The sequence below is a fragment of the Saccostrea cucullata genome, unplaced genomic scaffold (assembly GCF_032062105.1).
Source record: "Saccostrea cucullata isolate Sc308-1 unplaced genomic scaffold, CSIRO_AGI_Scuc_v1 ctg15035, whole genome shotgun sequence".
Taxonomy (NCBI): Eukaryota; Metazoa; Mollusca; class Bivalvia; order Ostreida; family Ostreidae; genus Saccostrea; species Saccostrea cuccullata.
The window spans coordinates 1-14,628 of NW_026918670.1; the positions used below are offsets into that span (position 1 = coordinate 1).

A 14,628-nucleotide genomic window follows, 5' to 3' on the forward strand; every position below is an offset into this window, starting at 1 on the left:
GCAGAGAAAAGTAGGTATTGATGAAAGGTAATTGCAAATGGTCATTAATGATAATACTTAAGTGGAAAATGGTTGTATATACCAAGTTAGACACAAACTCAGGTCTACGGATCTGAAGTTGTCGTGTGATGGTGAAGATGTCCACTTCCTGATCCATGGAGAGTTGTTCTAGAGCGTTATATACCACACAAAATGTCCCACAACGTGTGGCGCCATCACTATCAAGATATAATTTGATCATTGTATCTAAAGAGTACTTAGATTATTGTTATCATAGAGTTGTTCCAGAGCTTTATGAACAACACAGAATGCTCCACAACGTGTAGCGACATCACTTTCAAGATATAATTAGATTATTGTATCTATAGAGTACTTAGATTATTATTATTGTGAATTACCTGGACAAAACGATAATTTTTCCTTCGTGATTGAGTTTTCCTGATTTTGCCTCTTTAACAACATCCAGCAAAGCTCTTTTGTCCGTTGTCTTTTTACCTTCTTTCCATGTCTTGCATTCTAGCACAGTTACCCTTGTGTCACTTAATCCCTGCATTTAACAAATTCCTTGTTATAAATGTAATATATTACTCACAAATTTAATATAATTATCTATAGTTTACTATAGTTAACTATAAAAATTCACTGATACTTTGTATTACATGTACTATGAAACTATAGTAAAAATACTTTGAATTACTAAAGTGAAAACAATGATTCACTATATTAATTATAGTTAACTTAAGTAATCTATAGTGCTTTTGTGATAGGGATGATTCCTGTAAATATCAATCAATTAGCAATTAGATTTATTAATATTTTGAATAATGAATAGGAGGTACAATGATCCTTTAATGTTATTCTATACCCCGTTAACTCCAAGAGAACATTGACAAAATACATGGAAAACCTTGCCTTTTCAACAAGATTATATTGAAACTTTTCATGCGGTTTTTGGATGAATAAACTTCAGTACCGTTTTCTATCAATTCTTGACAAAAAACCGTTTATACTTTTTTGACAAATTGTGCGCAAGATTAATCCTTACATTATTGTTTTACATTACATGTAGAAGGGGCATCCTCAGAATGTCAAAGTTTTGATACATATGTGAGTTTGGGTCTATTTTGTCGAAGAGGTATATGTTAAGTTTAAAAGAAACATATGATTTTTTGTATAAATTATACAACTTACGTTTTGCTGAAGCACAATGCTTCTTGTTGAAAAATTTGCTTGATTTGTTAAACTAGCCTGCATAATGGTAAAGTTTCCGACAGTCTTATGTTCAGTTTTTGACGGAACCCAAAGAGAAGACTCGAAAAACACGACAAAAATGATTATATTATTAACTATTTATGAACTGAACTGAAGCAACCACTATTAGCGATTTCTTAAACCCATTTTTTAAAAAGTAAAACATAACTTACGGATTTTAAATCCTTTAGCGGACACATGAAAACCACAACACGAGCATCAAAGTCTCTGATGAGTCTGAGGAAGTCTTCAGTGAAGTCAGGAAGTGGGTACTGGGCGCTGATCAGACTGTCGTTCTCTGTGTAGGACTAAAAGAAAATAACAGATTTGAAAATAAAATCAATAAAATCAATTTACTTGAGTTCCTTTATTTGAAGTTCATTAACTCCAATTTATCAAATAAAAATTTACTACCCATGTATATTTATGTTACAAGTCTGAAGCGTAAAAAACGACGATTTTTCTTTCTCTTATACGAATTTACATGGTTTATAAATACCGAACACATTCAAAATTGTTCAAAAGGTTTCTAAATAATGAATGTAATGAAATTTGGAGATTAGTTAAGACCTGAAGTGTAACTGCGTTGTAGTAGGTGTTTCTTCCCTTTGAATAAGATAAATAACACAAAAATTCGTCAACTGCAATAAAATGAACAGAAATTTTCATAAATCTTCTACCTGTTTCTTTTAAAGGTATTTTTTACATTGAAAATTTATTTTTTTCTTGTTTGATATAATTTTGAATTCAAATAAGTTAATGTTTTCTAAAAAAAAAAAACACTTGATAAAAAAAGAATAAAATATGTAAATATACGTGGCAAAACGCTGTCTGTATAGTTGGCAGCTTTATTTAAGCGTCCGGTCTCATAATCCTTCTGTTCATATTCCTTTCGAAGGGACAGTAAATCCTACAATTCATTGTTATTCATTATATGCGAACACTATGAGGGCATTAATTGAAATTCATTTCGTAATGAATAGATGAATAAAAGAACTGTTGATTCTAAGATAAAAGAAAAACCTAATACAATATTATGATTCTGAATAATAGGTATTTTAGAATCACATTTTCATTTTGTACAAAAGTGTGTCTAATTAGTTGATTATGAATAAAGTGAGCTACATTAATTAATTTCTGATAAAGTAAAATATGGAGTTTTGAGGAAAAAAAGTTGGAGAATTTTTTTTTTTATATACATCATATTTCTCATTCATTTCTCGTCGCCCGGGTGGCGCAGTGGTTAGAGCGTCTGCTCTAGAGTCGCGAAGTAAGGAGTAAATCCTTACGTCGCGGGTTCGAATCCCACTGTGGGATGTGGAGACCGATCCTTCGGATGAGACCGTATAAACCGAGGCCCAGTGTCGCAGTAGGTGCTGGCACGAAAAAGATCCCTCACTGCTCAAAGGCCCTGAGTGCCGAGCATAGGACAAAATTTGTAGCCCTCCACCGGCATGCGGTGGCGTCTCCATATGAGTGAAAAATGCTCGAGAGGGACGTTAAACAACATACGATCAATCATTCATTTCTCTGGAAAAAAAAGGAAACATTTTGTTACTAATGTCAAATGAAGTTTTTTTTTTTTAGTTTTGTAAGAAAATAATGTAGCCACCTGAAATTCTGACGACAAAGAAGATTTTGTTGCCAATTCTCCACAGTTGGTGTAACAGGACTGTTCTTGTAGCTCTCGTACAAATGACTCTGTTGTAAGGCATCTAGATTTCCCATTGAATGATTCACAAAGAGCAAGGTACACTGCCTTATATTGATCCTGAAAGTAAAAAAAAAAAATTGAGTACTATGGGATAGTAAACAGATATTGTTCACAGAGAAAATAGAGGGTCGTTTTTTCTCTTTAATTCATTCAAGGTTCTCTTAGAATTTTCAGCATTGTTTATGACACAAATGAAATAATTACTTAGTTTTCTTTTCATTTCCTCCAGTACTTTGAAAAAACATAATTTTCTCTAATAAATAAACACTGACTTTTAAGGCAGTTATATGGCTATGTATTTTTTATTGCTTTTGAGGAAATGTCTCACAATATCAAGATACATTTTTACTTTAAATTTCACATAAATATACTGTTCGTGTACATAAATTGACGAATCTTAAATTTTGTTCAATCACTTGGTATGAAGTTGTTTGCATATTCAAAAGTTTTAGCTACATTAACATACATTTACGTCGCACATTTTATATGTTTTTATATATGATTTTTTTAAGTGGTCTTCATAGAGTAGCGAATGGTTGTCTGTGTCAATAATGCTTTAATATGAGACCTGCAATGGTAATACATTTACATTATACAGTAAGCTGCAGAACTGTAGCTTTAGATATCTTTAAAAGATTCAGACAGATACACCAGAGAGCTCAAGATTCAAGCGTTGTGAAAACCTTCGATTTAAGCCGTCACTTTATTTTACACTCCCTTCAGGTATTATGTCATGTAGTTAATGCTTTTTGTTACACTTGCTATGATAGATAATTATAATATTTTACCCTGTTATTGATACTTTAAATACCTTCCAAAGGTCCGAAACAGTTCTTTGTGGCTTTGGAATGTTGGATTTAAAGATAATATTAATATTATATAATTATGGACTGTTAAGGCAGGTCCACACTTTTACGGATCCGGTTTTAATTTTACACACCAATATAAAATTGGGATTATCCTTATCTATTGAAAAAAAATCTTTTTGGATGATTGAAAATAATTTAGCAAGTATGTATTTGTTTATTATAGTGTCATTGTGCACACAAAGCATTTAATGTACATTATTTATAGGAATAACCACTTTGCACTCTGTCCATAGGATCTATATGTAATTTAGTACATACACAGACAGAGAATTCTTAATTGCCTTTATGGACCTAAAGCTTTTTAATTTTTTAAAACAAACTAACTTGAGATCTATTTATCTTTAATTTTTAGCCTATATCATCTTTTTAAATTTACTTTTTAATAAGTTTTGCGAAAAACGATTGAAAAAATAGATATTCCAAAAATGGGGGTATAGGTGTTCAAAAGGCTGTTTTGTAAAAATTTTCTGGTCAGCCATAATAAAGTATGTTTTTTTGCTAACCTAAGATATAATTCTAAATAATTGTGAAGAAAAAATAGCATATAAACATATAAGATTTTGAGCAATATTTAAAATAAAGATATTTTGAGCTTTTTCTCTGAAAGATTTTGATAGAATCAACATCAATTTTTTAGTGTTTTCAAATAGAAATTTCAAATATTTTCTTGACAAATGAATATTTATAATTTTCCTAAGTTTTAACAATAATTGGATGTGATTTGGTACATAGCTAAATAAAATATGATGTTACACTTCTATATGTTGAATTTTTGCTGTTGCATTTTTAGAGGTATATACTCCGAGACATGTTGCATGAAAATTAACCTGCAAAGATATGTTTTTTATGGGTGTTTTAGTTAGATTATGACTTATTCAAGATTTTCAAATCAAAAAATAAAGAGTTTGACAGAAAATTCTGAAAGTACAGACCTACCTTAAGAAGGAGATATCACCAAATGCAATCATCAGGTCTAAAAAGTAATATCTTGCTTTTAAACAGTCCATAATAATTTCATTATCCTGAAGAATCTGGATTATAAATAGATAGAATATAAAATAGAAATCAATTTGCTTGTGTTCTCCTACTCTGCCCTGATTCCATACTTTCAAAATATTCAACAGACAACTTCGACGTCATCATTAGAATTTATTAATTACCGATCCTGCATATTTTGCAAGTGTACATTTAGCTGCAGAACTGTAGCTCTTTGCTTGAGAAATTCGGACTGATAAAGCAGAGCACTACAGATCCAAGCTTGTAAGAACCTTCGATTTATGCCGACTATTTTTTGTCGCTCACTATGAGTATTTTTTCGTGTATTTTATACTTTCCCCAGCTTTGAAAATGATTTTAAAGGGTATTTAATAATAAATCGTATATTCATCTTCAATTTCTGATCATTGGCTTACCTCTCAACGCCTACAAATGGCTATTTGTGGTTACGGATGTCGAAATGGAACTCTTTTAAACCGATATTACAAAACTATATACAGGATTGTTTCCGGACCGTTAAAAGGTAAATAAAGTATTTAATATAAGAGTTAAATATATGAATTAACTCTTTACAACTTACTAAACTGTTATGCAACATACACTTAATGTTCACGTCATATAAATAGAAATTTACCATTTCCACGCAAGCACCTTATGGCGTGGTGCACATTTCTCCTAAGTTTAGCGTAAATAATATAATGACGTTAAATTTTAATGCAAAAATAACTTCTCTTATTTAATAAGATATTTTAAAGTATTAAATAAAAGGAAATTGGCATTAAATTAAAGATTGACTGAACTTTTTAAAGTGCGTGAAAATGCGTGATTGCGGGGAAATGGTATAAGCGTGAGTTTGCGTTAGAAATAGGAAATGGTATATGCGTTAAAATGCGTGACTGCGGGGAAGGGGGTTAATATAGGATACAATTCTAAAAGCCATAGAAAGCTTAAACTACACGAAATAAATACCTAAAGTAGCGACAAAAAATCGACTGTGTGAATCGAAGGTTATTAAACGCTTGGATCTGTAGCTCTCTGCTTTATCTGTCCGAATTTTCTCAAGCAGAGGGCTACTGTTCTGCAGCTAGTGTACATTTATAAATAAGAACAATCTCGCTTTAACCACTGTAATTTTCATTCAAAGGGCGAGAACACACTTGTAACCCTGCATGCTTGTTTACGCTATTTTATTGTCATCTGAAGGGTGACATGAGTAGTCACCCTGCGCGTGAGGGAGACAACACGAATTGTCTCACCTCATGTGACGTGCTCTAAACCAATCAGATTTACTGTATAATTCTGAAGGATAATAAGTAATTTTCTGGAACCGTTAAAAGGAAAAATGTAGATAGATTATCTGGTTATATATGTGGACATCATTCTTGAACCAAAAGAAATCATAAAATGCAAGAAATATTACCCAAACTGAGCGACAAAAAAAAGGTGGGTGACGTAAACCGAAAATTTTATAAAGCTTGGATCGTCAGCACTCTGCTTTATATGTCCGAATTTTCTCACGCGGAGAGCTACGGTTCTGCTGCAGTTAGATATGTCATCAATAGAAAAAAAATACGAAGTGCATGACAAAGATGAAAAGTTCAGTACGTTCACGATTATTTTTAACAGTGAAAACAATGTGAAAAGTATGTCTAATTTAGGGCCTGATCTTTGTTTGCTTTCAGTGTAATATATTTAGAACACATATTTACTTCCTTATCTTAATTTCCTTACAATTCCCTTGGTAGAAATACGGGTTTAGATATCGAGGTTAGGCCAGTCGAGTTTGTTTTTATGTTAAGAGTCCGCGGACGGACTGGCTTTGCGTTTTTCATGTTTATGTAATCAATCACAAACACAGAAAATGAACAAATACAAGTCTTTGAAACTCAATTTGCAAACATTCCATCCTTGGATCGATAAACATTTTCAAAATTATGTAGATAAACAGTTTTGTTTTAATGATCCAGTAGTTTTATTAAATTACAACATGCGCAATGCGAGTAATATTCCTAAATGCTTTCCCCCTTTAGATTAAACATTTCTTTTCAGATAAGTTTTGGAAGGTAGACTGGACGCTACAACTAAACTTTTATTGGCCTTATAAGGAAGCTGTGTCAATTTTTTCATTTAAAAGCAAACTAAAAGTATTGTTTTTCGTGAGTATCATTCGTGAAATTTTCCTTTATCGCAAATACTACACTACAATAAGGACAATCCTATCTCTGCGTTTGATAAGTTTAAATGATTCGACAATTGAAGAACCTTTTATGTTGTATTTTCCTTAAGGAAGCATTTAAAGGAAATTTACACCCAAGGAAATTATTTTTCAATGGACTACCTAAGTGATTGAATAAACAGCTCCAAGCAGATTATTCAATAAAGGAAATATTATGTCAAAAACGTAATCGTCGTATTAGCTTTTTAAACTTGAAAGCTTTTTTTTTAATTTAAAAAGCGGGTTTTGTTACTTTTTATATAAGTAGCATTCTATGCTTTTTTTCAACATATTCGTAAAAAAAATTATATCCCAAGGCTTTATCTTTAAAAAACCTCCATACTTTTTAGAAGGCAAATATATCTTTTGTCGAGAATGTCACAAGTATTAATGTAATACCTTCCATTTAGACTATCTCAAATGTGCATTTAATGTGTACATTTTCCTCCTGGGATTAAACTAAAAATTGTGGACATACTTAAAAAAAATTTTTTTTACCTAGTTTTCATCCAAAAGAGTAGGAGTCTAATACAATTTAAAAAGGTTGTATGTTAAGAAGGGCCAGCAAAAATGTCGATTTTAATCTCGTATTATTTAGACATTCGAATATGCATATGTTTACCATAATTCCATATTTCTACTGCTTTCGACATGAAATGTGAGCATACAATCTGAATACACGCAGTGTTTACAGACTACAAACGTTGGGTTATCTAATGGGTATCTTCCTACAGTTCTTTTAAGGACACTCACGTCGCCTTGTATCATGTTCATTCTGTCTTTTCTCATGGTCCTGACATACATCGGTACATTGACTTTCCCATTTCTCTCCCCTTCCCGGTAGAGGGCGTCTAAAGCAATGCAAGTTCCGGTTCTACCAATCCCCGCGCTAGAAATATAATAGGAGAAGCAAAATTACAAAATGTGATCATCAGCAAATATTTTTGACAATAGAGAAAATAAGACTTATTTTGCATTTCAAAATCGGTTCATTTAATAGAGGTATGTGGTTGATAGCAAGAATGGTTTTTTCCTGCATATAAAACAAATCAGGCATGTCATGCCCGGGTTTCCTACATTTCGTAACCCTATTTTTAAGAAAAAAAAATATTTTCAGCAAAAAATTAAATTTTGTAACGTTTATCTCCTTTCAGTCATTTTGAATTAACTTTTATACAATAATAAAGGAAACAGTCCTGTAAGGAATCCTCAAGGAGCAAAAAAAAAAAATAAATGCCACGAAACCTTTAAAACCGATACATGTATATGTCTTTTAATTACAGAACTGACCAGCATATTGAATGCAATTTCGCGCCATCACACAAAATAAACGTCTGCAAAAGCGGTCCAGACGGCGGGGGTTATCTCTCTCTTTTTGAAACTCTCTGCAATACTGAGAGTCTTCTTTTTTCCTGACGTAATACATGTAAGCGCATGTTAGTTTGTTGTCCTTATTTTACTGGTAATTATAAGTGATCACTAGTATAATACGTATCAGCAATATACATGTATTGTCTCATTTTGTGAATACTTATTTTCGGCGATTTTTGGTTACATCTGTTCTTTAATAACTGAGCTTAGAGAGCATTTTTTCGAGCATTTAAAAAAGGAAAAGAAACAGAAAAGAAAAAAACAAAACAAAACCAAATCTTTACATTATCAAAATTAAGTGCATTAATATTCCATTAAGAGCTGACACAATTGTTCAAAAAAATAAATATGAAATACAGTCGCCCGTTGCAAACGAACAACATTTCAAGATATCATTTAAATATACATGTGATGATGTTCCAAACCTGTATTCGTATTAAAAAATGAAAAAAAAATGGAAGGGATTTTATATATTTTTCAGTCAAAACGTATTTGATTTTGCTTAATTCTTGAAAAACTATTTCGTTGAGAAAAGATAGCACCACATGCCCATTAATGAATTTGCTCAAAAGTGACAAACTGGATTAATTAATTGAGTGTTGTTTTACAATATATTAGGAACCTTTCACTCATATAGAGACGTCACATATTCCAGTGTTATTGAGCAGCTAGAGATCTTTATCGTGCCAATTAACGCCTACCGAATACCATGACCAATGACCTCGGTTTTTGAGGTCATTTAAAAGACCCGCGACTTTAACTTCAAATTGTCGGACGCTTGGCGCAGGAACATTTGATATCTATTGATATGGACTTAGGGTCAGTCACGGTCGTGATTCAAACAAACAACCTTTCAATCATGGAGCTAGCAATCTTCCACCTGATCTACCGTGACAGTTTGTGACACATAGAAATGTTCATATTAGGATAATTAATGAACAAATGATCACGAGAGAGAGAGAGAGAGAGATGTTGATGAGGGATTCGAACCTGCAGTGTACCACAGTATATTTTGCAGGGTGTTGTGAAGATACTCTCATCACGTGACGATGGAATATAACAAGACTGAGTGGGGCAGGAACCCCGTGGTCTGGCCATCTTGTGTAGTGAAACATAACAACTTCCCTAGTTGTTTTTTCCTTTAATTTAAGATTACAAACATTATATAAGCTGTATTTAAATAATGGAATTTTGAAAATTATTTTCATGATCAATGCAAAACTCTAATTATTATTATTATCATTCTTATTATTATATATGCATTTTATAATCCATAATGTTCCTCTTAGCGTTTTTAATAAACAAAGAAACAAATAACATCATAATTAATTGTTAATGTGCGCACAGTTTGCCGTAGAATATTCAAAAAATCAACTGCGCCTTTGAAATAGGCCGAATTTACTTCAATCAAAGCTTATTCTAATTGCTAAGTCTAATGTAGATTAATTAATGGATTAGATATTATTTTACGTCCGTCTTGACAATTTTTACTCAAATGGAAACGCCGCCACTTTGCCGCTGAAGATCTCTGTTTATACGGCCACATACGAAAGTCAGGTCTCCTCGACAGAAAGTCGGATTTTAAACCGCGACGCAGTGTCAATCATCCTTACTCCTCGGCTATAGAGCAGATGTTCTACCACTGTGCCACGCAGGAACGTCGATTTAAAAAAAATCGCCTACACATCAATTTAGAAAAAAATATGAAGAAATAAACAATGTTTATTTTAAATTAATTCTAAATTTTATTTCAAGTTATATCTTATTTGATGTCTTATTTCGAAAGTCTTACGCAATTATTTTATCATTTTCTTACTACGATTGATGATGATGATGTCATTCTTACTATTTTTTTTATGGAATGACTGTTGGAACATATTAAATATTTGTAGAGAAGTTATAATGGATCAAAACACAAAGGACCCCTATTATGTCTTGACAATTTTTAAAGGTTATTCTATGCACTAACAAAAAACCCATGTTTTGTAAAATATATGGTGCCTAAACACAAGAAAAAGATTTCAATTAACTATTTGAAAGCACGTTGGGGGAAAAAGACAAACAAAAGATGTTTGTGAAACACATATGCCACCCCCTTAGACAGACATTTAGGGGTGCACAAACTTTTATTAAAGACAGTTTACATTATGAAATGTATACGTGTGTACATGTAAATGCAAAATCTGAATACCTTATTTCATTTGAGTATGTGCAATCTCTGCAAAGAAAATTAATTAGAAACTGCAAATCATTGGAATAATTCCAATAATAAGTCCAAGGGGTATAACTCTGTCCCCGGAGATAAAACAACCTTCAATTCTCACGGATAAACGAAATTATGCCAAATTCAATAATAAAAAACATTTTGTGGTTTGCTATACTTGTTGGACCACATCTACATGCATGTAAATATCTCTGTTGTACATTTAAATATACCGGTACATGTCTTGAAAGAATTCTCGATTTAAAAAGCTGTCAAAGTTTCATTCGTTAATATATTTATAAAAAGATTAGGCCTATCAGGATCTCTTAAAAGAGTATATGTACGGGGGGGTTAACAGTGTGACAAAAATCAAGAGTTATGAAAGTCTTTAGAAAGAATGCTTATTTTAAATCACTGCATCGTTACACGTTTAAGTGATAACATTCTAATCCAAATCTCAGCAAATACGCATGTGTAGGAAATTCGTGTATTTTTGACACCATTTGACACCTCCTCTCAATCGGAAAGTGTAAAGAGGTATGCACTTGGAATTCGTAGCTTAAGTGAATATGAGCAAAGCATAAAATTTGGCCTGCCGAATTTAATGACAGAAATTAGTTGAAAAAATTCGGTAGAGACATTAAAGAATGATGAATGTGTCAAATCTACATGACAATAATCATAAAGGACTATGGAAAATTACAGATATAAACAGGTAGGCCTTTACCTTTTTTTTGTTTGTTTGTTTAAGAAGGAATTGATTCCTTAGACCCTTTTCTGAAAAAAAAAATTGTTCTTATCTTTCAAAAAAAAAAAAAAAAAAAAAAAAATTCTGTATGTTTGCAGGAATTCCGAAGAACAATGCCTTATTTTTTGTAGAATGTCTTCCATTTCATTTGATGAAAAACATGATTTAGGTACTTCATTTTTTTTAAATGTACAATTATAAGAACATTTGCACAAACAATTGCCTGCATTTATAGATAAGTGTTAGAGAAGACATGTGACTTTAAATGAATTTAAGTAAAAAAATTCCCACCATTTTACAGAAGATGTTCCTATATAAATAGTCTTTTTAAGGGAATGAATATTAAGATTCACAAGGAAAATATATACATTATGCTTTCGTTTTCTTGTACTTTATTTATGTAAAAAAAAATAAATCCAAATAGCTTTCGGCTATCATTTGTTTCCTTTAGTAATAATATATCGGTTATATATCTGCTATTGTTTCTAAATCACGTATAAATGTGATTATATGACCTTTGTTGCTTCTCTTTGCATTCAATTTTGGTTAAAAACGCCAACGATAAAACAAAATTGCATTCAAATAAAAGTTCAAAAACTTACTTCAGTCATTTTCAATGTGATCAATTGCTTTGAAAAAAACAAACTTAAGTAAAAGTGTTATGACTCTCTGTTATTACATTCAAATCATTGATTTACCAAAATAAACTTCTTGGATCATCAAATATTTTGCAAATAAGAAATAAATATCTTATAACACTAGGCTTCTATTAACTAGTTTTACATTATTGTTGAATTTGCTTTCCATACTTTTGATTGAGCAAGAAAAGAAAAGTTTCACCTTCCTCAATATTGAAAATTTGTTCATGCTTTTTCTAAGGTTTGCCAACAATACTTTTGAGTTAGACATGTATTTAAATGCTGTGGCTGCATTATTATATACCTAAGAGCTGAGAATTATCTTACATACGCTATAATGCTTTTTAAAAATATTTGCAAGCTTTTTCCTGAGTAATTCATTTAAAAATTTTAATCTAGGGTGCATTGCTGATTTCTACTGACTTTTTATATGTAACAAAATTATGTTTTTAATGCATTGTTATCATTATTTTCAGATCAAGTTTGTTGTGAAGACTACTACCTTATATTCAATCCAAAAATTCAAAATCAAGACTCACATAGACCACTTTTTTCATTAAAAAAAAATAACATATTATGCATTTTAGTTGTCATCCGCATGGCGCAGTGGTAAGAGCGCCTCTCAGAGTCGCGAGATGAGGAGTTGATCCTTACGTCGCGGGTTCGAATACGACTGTGGGACGTGGAGACTGGTCCTTCGGATGAGACCGTATAAAGCGAGGTCCCGTGTCGTAGGAGCTGCCAGGAAAAACATTCTTCCCCGCTCATTGGCCCTGAGTGCCGGGTATAGGACAAAACTCTCCAAAGTTCTCCACCGGCAAGTAGTGGCGTCTCCATGAGTGATAAATACAAGAGAGGGACGTTAAACAACATCAAAACAAACAAGCTTCAATTTTAGTTAATAACATAAAAAAATAAAATGTATGGGAAAGTTTCCATAATAGTTGTTTAATAACGTTGGCTGTACCATTGCCGATTTTTTTTTGTTGTAAAAATTACATTATACTTCCTTCTTGTTGAATCTGATCCTATGTCAATATATACAAAAAATATTGTCATACTGAACCCCCTCCTTATGTACAAATGAAAGGTTCAACAGATATTTAATACCATAATTACCGGTTCATTTAAGTATATCCGGAGCTCAAAAGGAGTGGTTGTTCTATTTACCTTTCCGTGTCTGTCTGTGTGTGTCCGTCTGTTTGTTGACAAATGTTTTAGTTTTCTCAGCAATTTTCATCGCACATGACCGATATTTAAGTAATCTATCTCTCTTTAGTTATGCAAATTGGATGGATGTTTTTTCTCCCAATTTGATGTCATAAATTAAAGTTGTGTCTTTTACATGAGAGCATTTATTTAAAAAAAAAGAGCTGGGTAAACGTTTAGAATCAAAATTAGATGGATAATTCAAATATTTTTACAGATTTTATGAAATATGATGTTAAAAGGTTCGCAGAAAATAACACAATAGCATTGTGAAGTGTGAGTCTTCATAGATGAATGCCAAAAGAATTCCTTTACATTTTTTAAGCATGAAAGTAAACTAAATCGGATGTATCAATATAATTTAATTAGCCCAGATTAAATAAATCATGATGAAACTCATTCCAAAAAAGAAAAATAAATAAATAAAATAAAATAAATGATTAAAAAGACAGGAAATAAAGGATACAGTTTTGTATTACCACACGTTTGTTGATTTTGAATCGCCTTATTGTGTAATTAGCATGACATTTTTCTTCTATATTTTTTACAAGAACATCACCAATCAGTTTATCTTTGGTGCTTGGCCAATATTGTGCACATTTTGTCTAGAAAGAGAAACAATATCAAAACAGAGAATTATTAAGGAATTATCAACTCGAATGTGTTTGTAGAAGGGGAGAAACAATTAAGGAGCTAATTAAATCGAATCATCTTTAATAGATATAATTAACCCTACTTAAAAGTTGTTTTGACTGTTCAAATTTTAAATAGCCAAAAATGTTATGGCTAAATATTGTAAAAAAACGCAGTACAGTTAAGGCAACACATGAAAAAAATATGGTAATGAAGTCATAATGAGATCTGACGTCATGACAGTTGCTCCTCCCTTATTAATCCTTATAAGGAAATGGTGCTCGATATAACTATTTACCGATATTTGCAAGACTTTGTAATAAACAGCAATATCTTCATGTTTAAATAGAAAATAATTAGTGATTTTCTCGTATATAAAGTAGCATGTCTTTAAAATAATTCTCTTTTTAATGAGTCGTTTGGCTGCATTCGGCTTCAGCCAAGCGCTTGCACTCGGTGACACGGAATGTTGTTTACATCTAAAAAGCGTGGCGACATCAGCTGAAATTTGCAGTGGATTTAAATGCAATAACCACACAATCTTTAAAGAAAAGTGGGATAAGATAAAAGACAAGGCGTTGCTTCTCCCTTTTACGAGAATATGAGGACATTATAAGCAGAAAACTGAGACGATTTGCACCAGCTTCGTAGATCTATCGCTGCGCTGCTATTCCAGGCCAGGTATGTATATGCATACGTAGATACATGTGTAGATCTACAATATGTAGACATTCTTTTGTTTACATAAAAAAAACCGAGTGTGTACATGTTCATTTAAATG

The 14,628-nt window shown here is 31.8% G+C and overlaps 1 protein-coding gene across 1 annotated transcript; it reads right to left on the bottom strand.

Moving 5' to 3' along the window:
- Positions 1-82: 82 nt before the first annotated feature.
- Positions 83-13,819, bottom strand: LOC134269461 (receptor-type tyrosine-protein phosphatase T-like; the record flags this gene model as incomplete). Its single annotated transcript, XM_062751662.1, has 10 exons — positions 83-218; positions 399-547; positions 1,192-1,311; positions 1,425-1,559; positions 1,822-1,892; positions 2,068-2,161; positions 2,864-3,022; positions 7,799-7,934; positions 9,407-9,555; positions 13,694-13,819. Coding segments are annotated over 10 exons (1,275 nt in total), but the record flags the coding sequence as incomplete, so codon positions are not given.
- Positions 13,820-14,628: the final 809 nt, after the last annotated feature.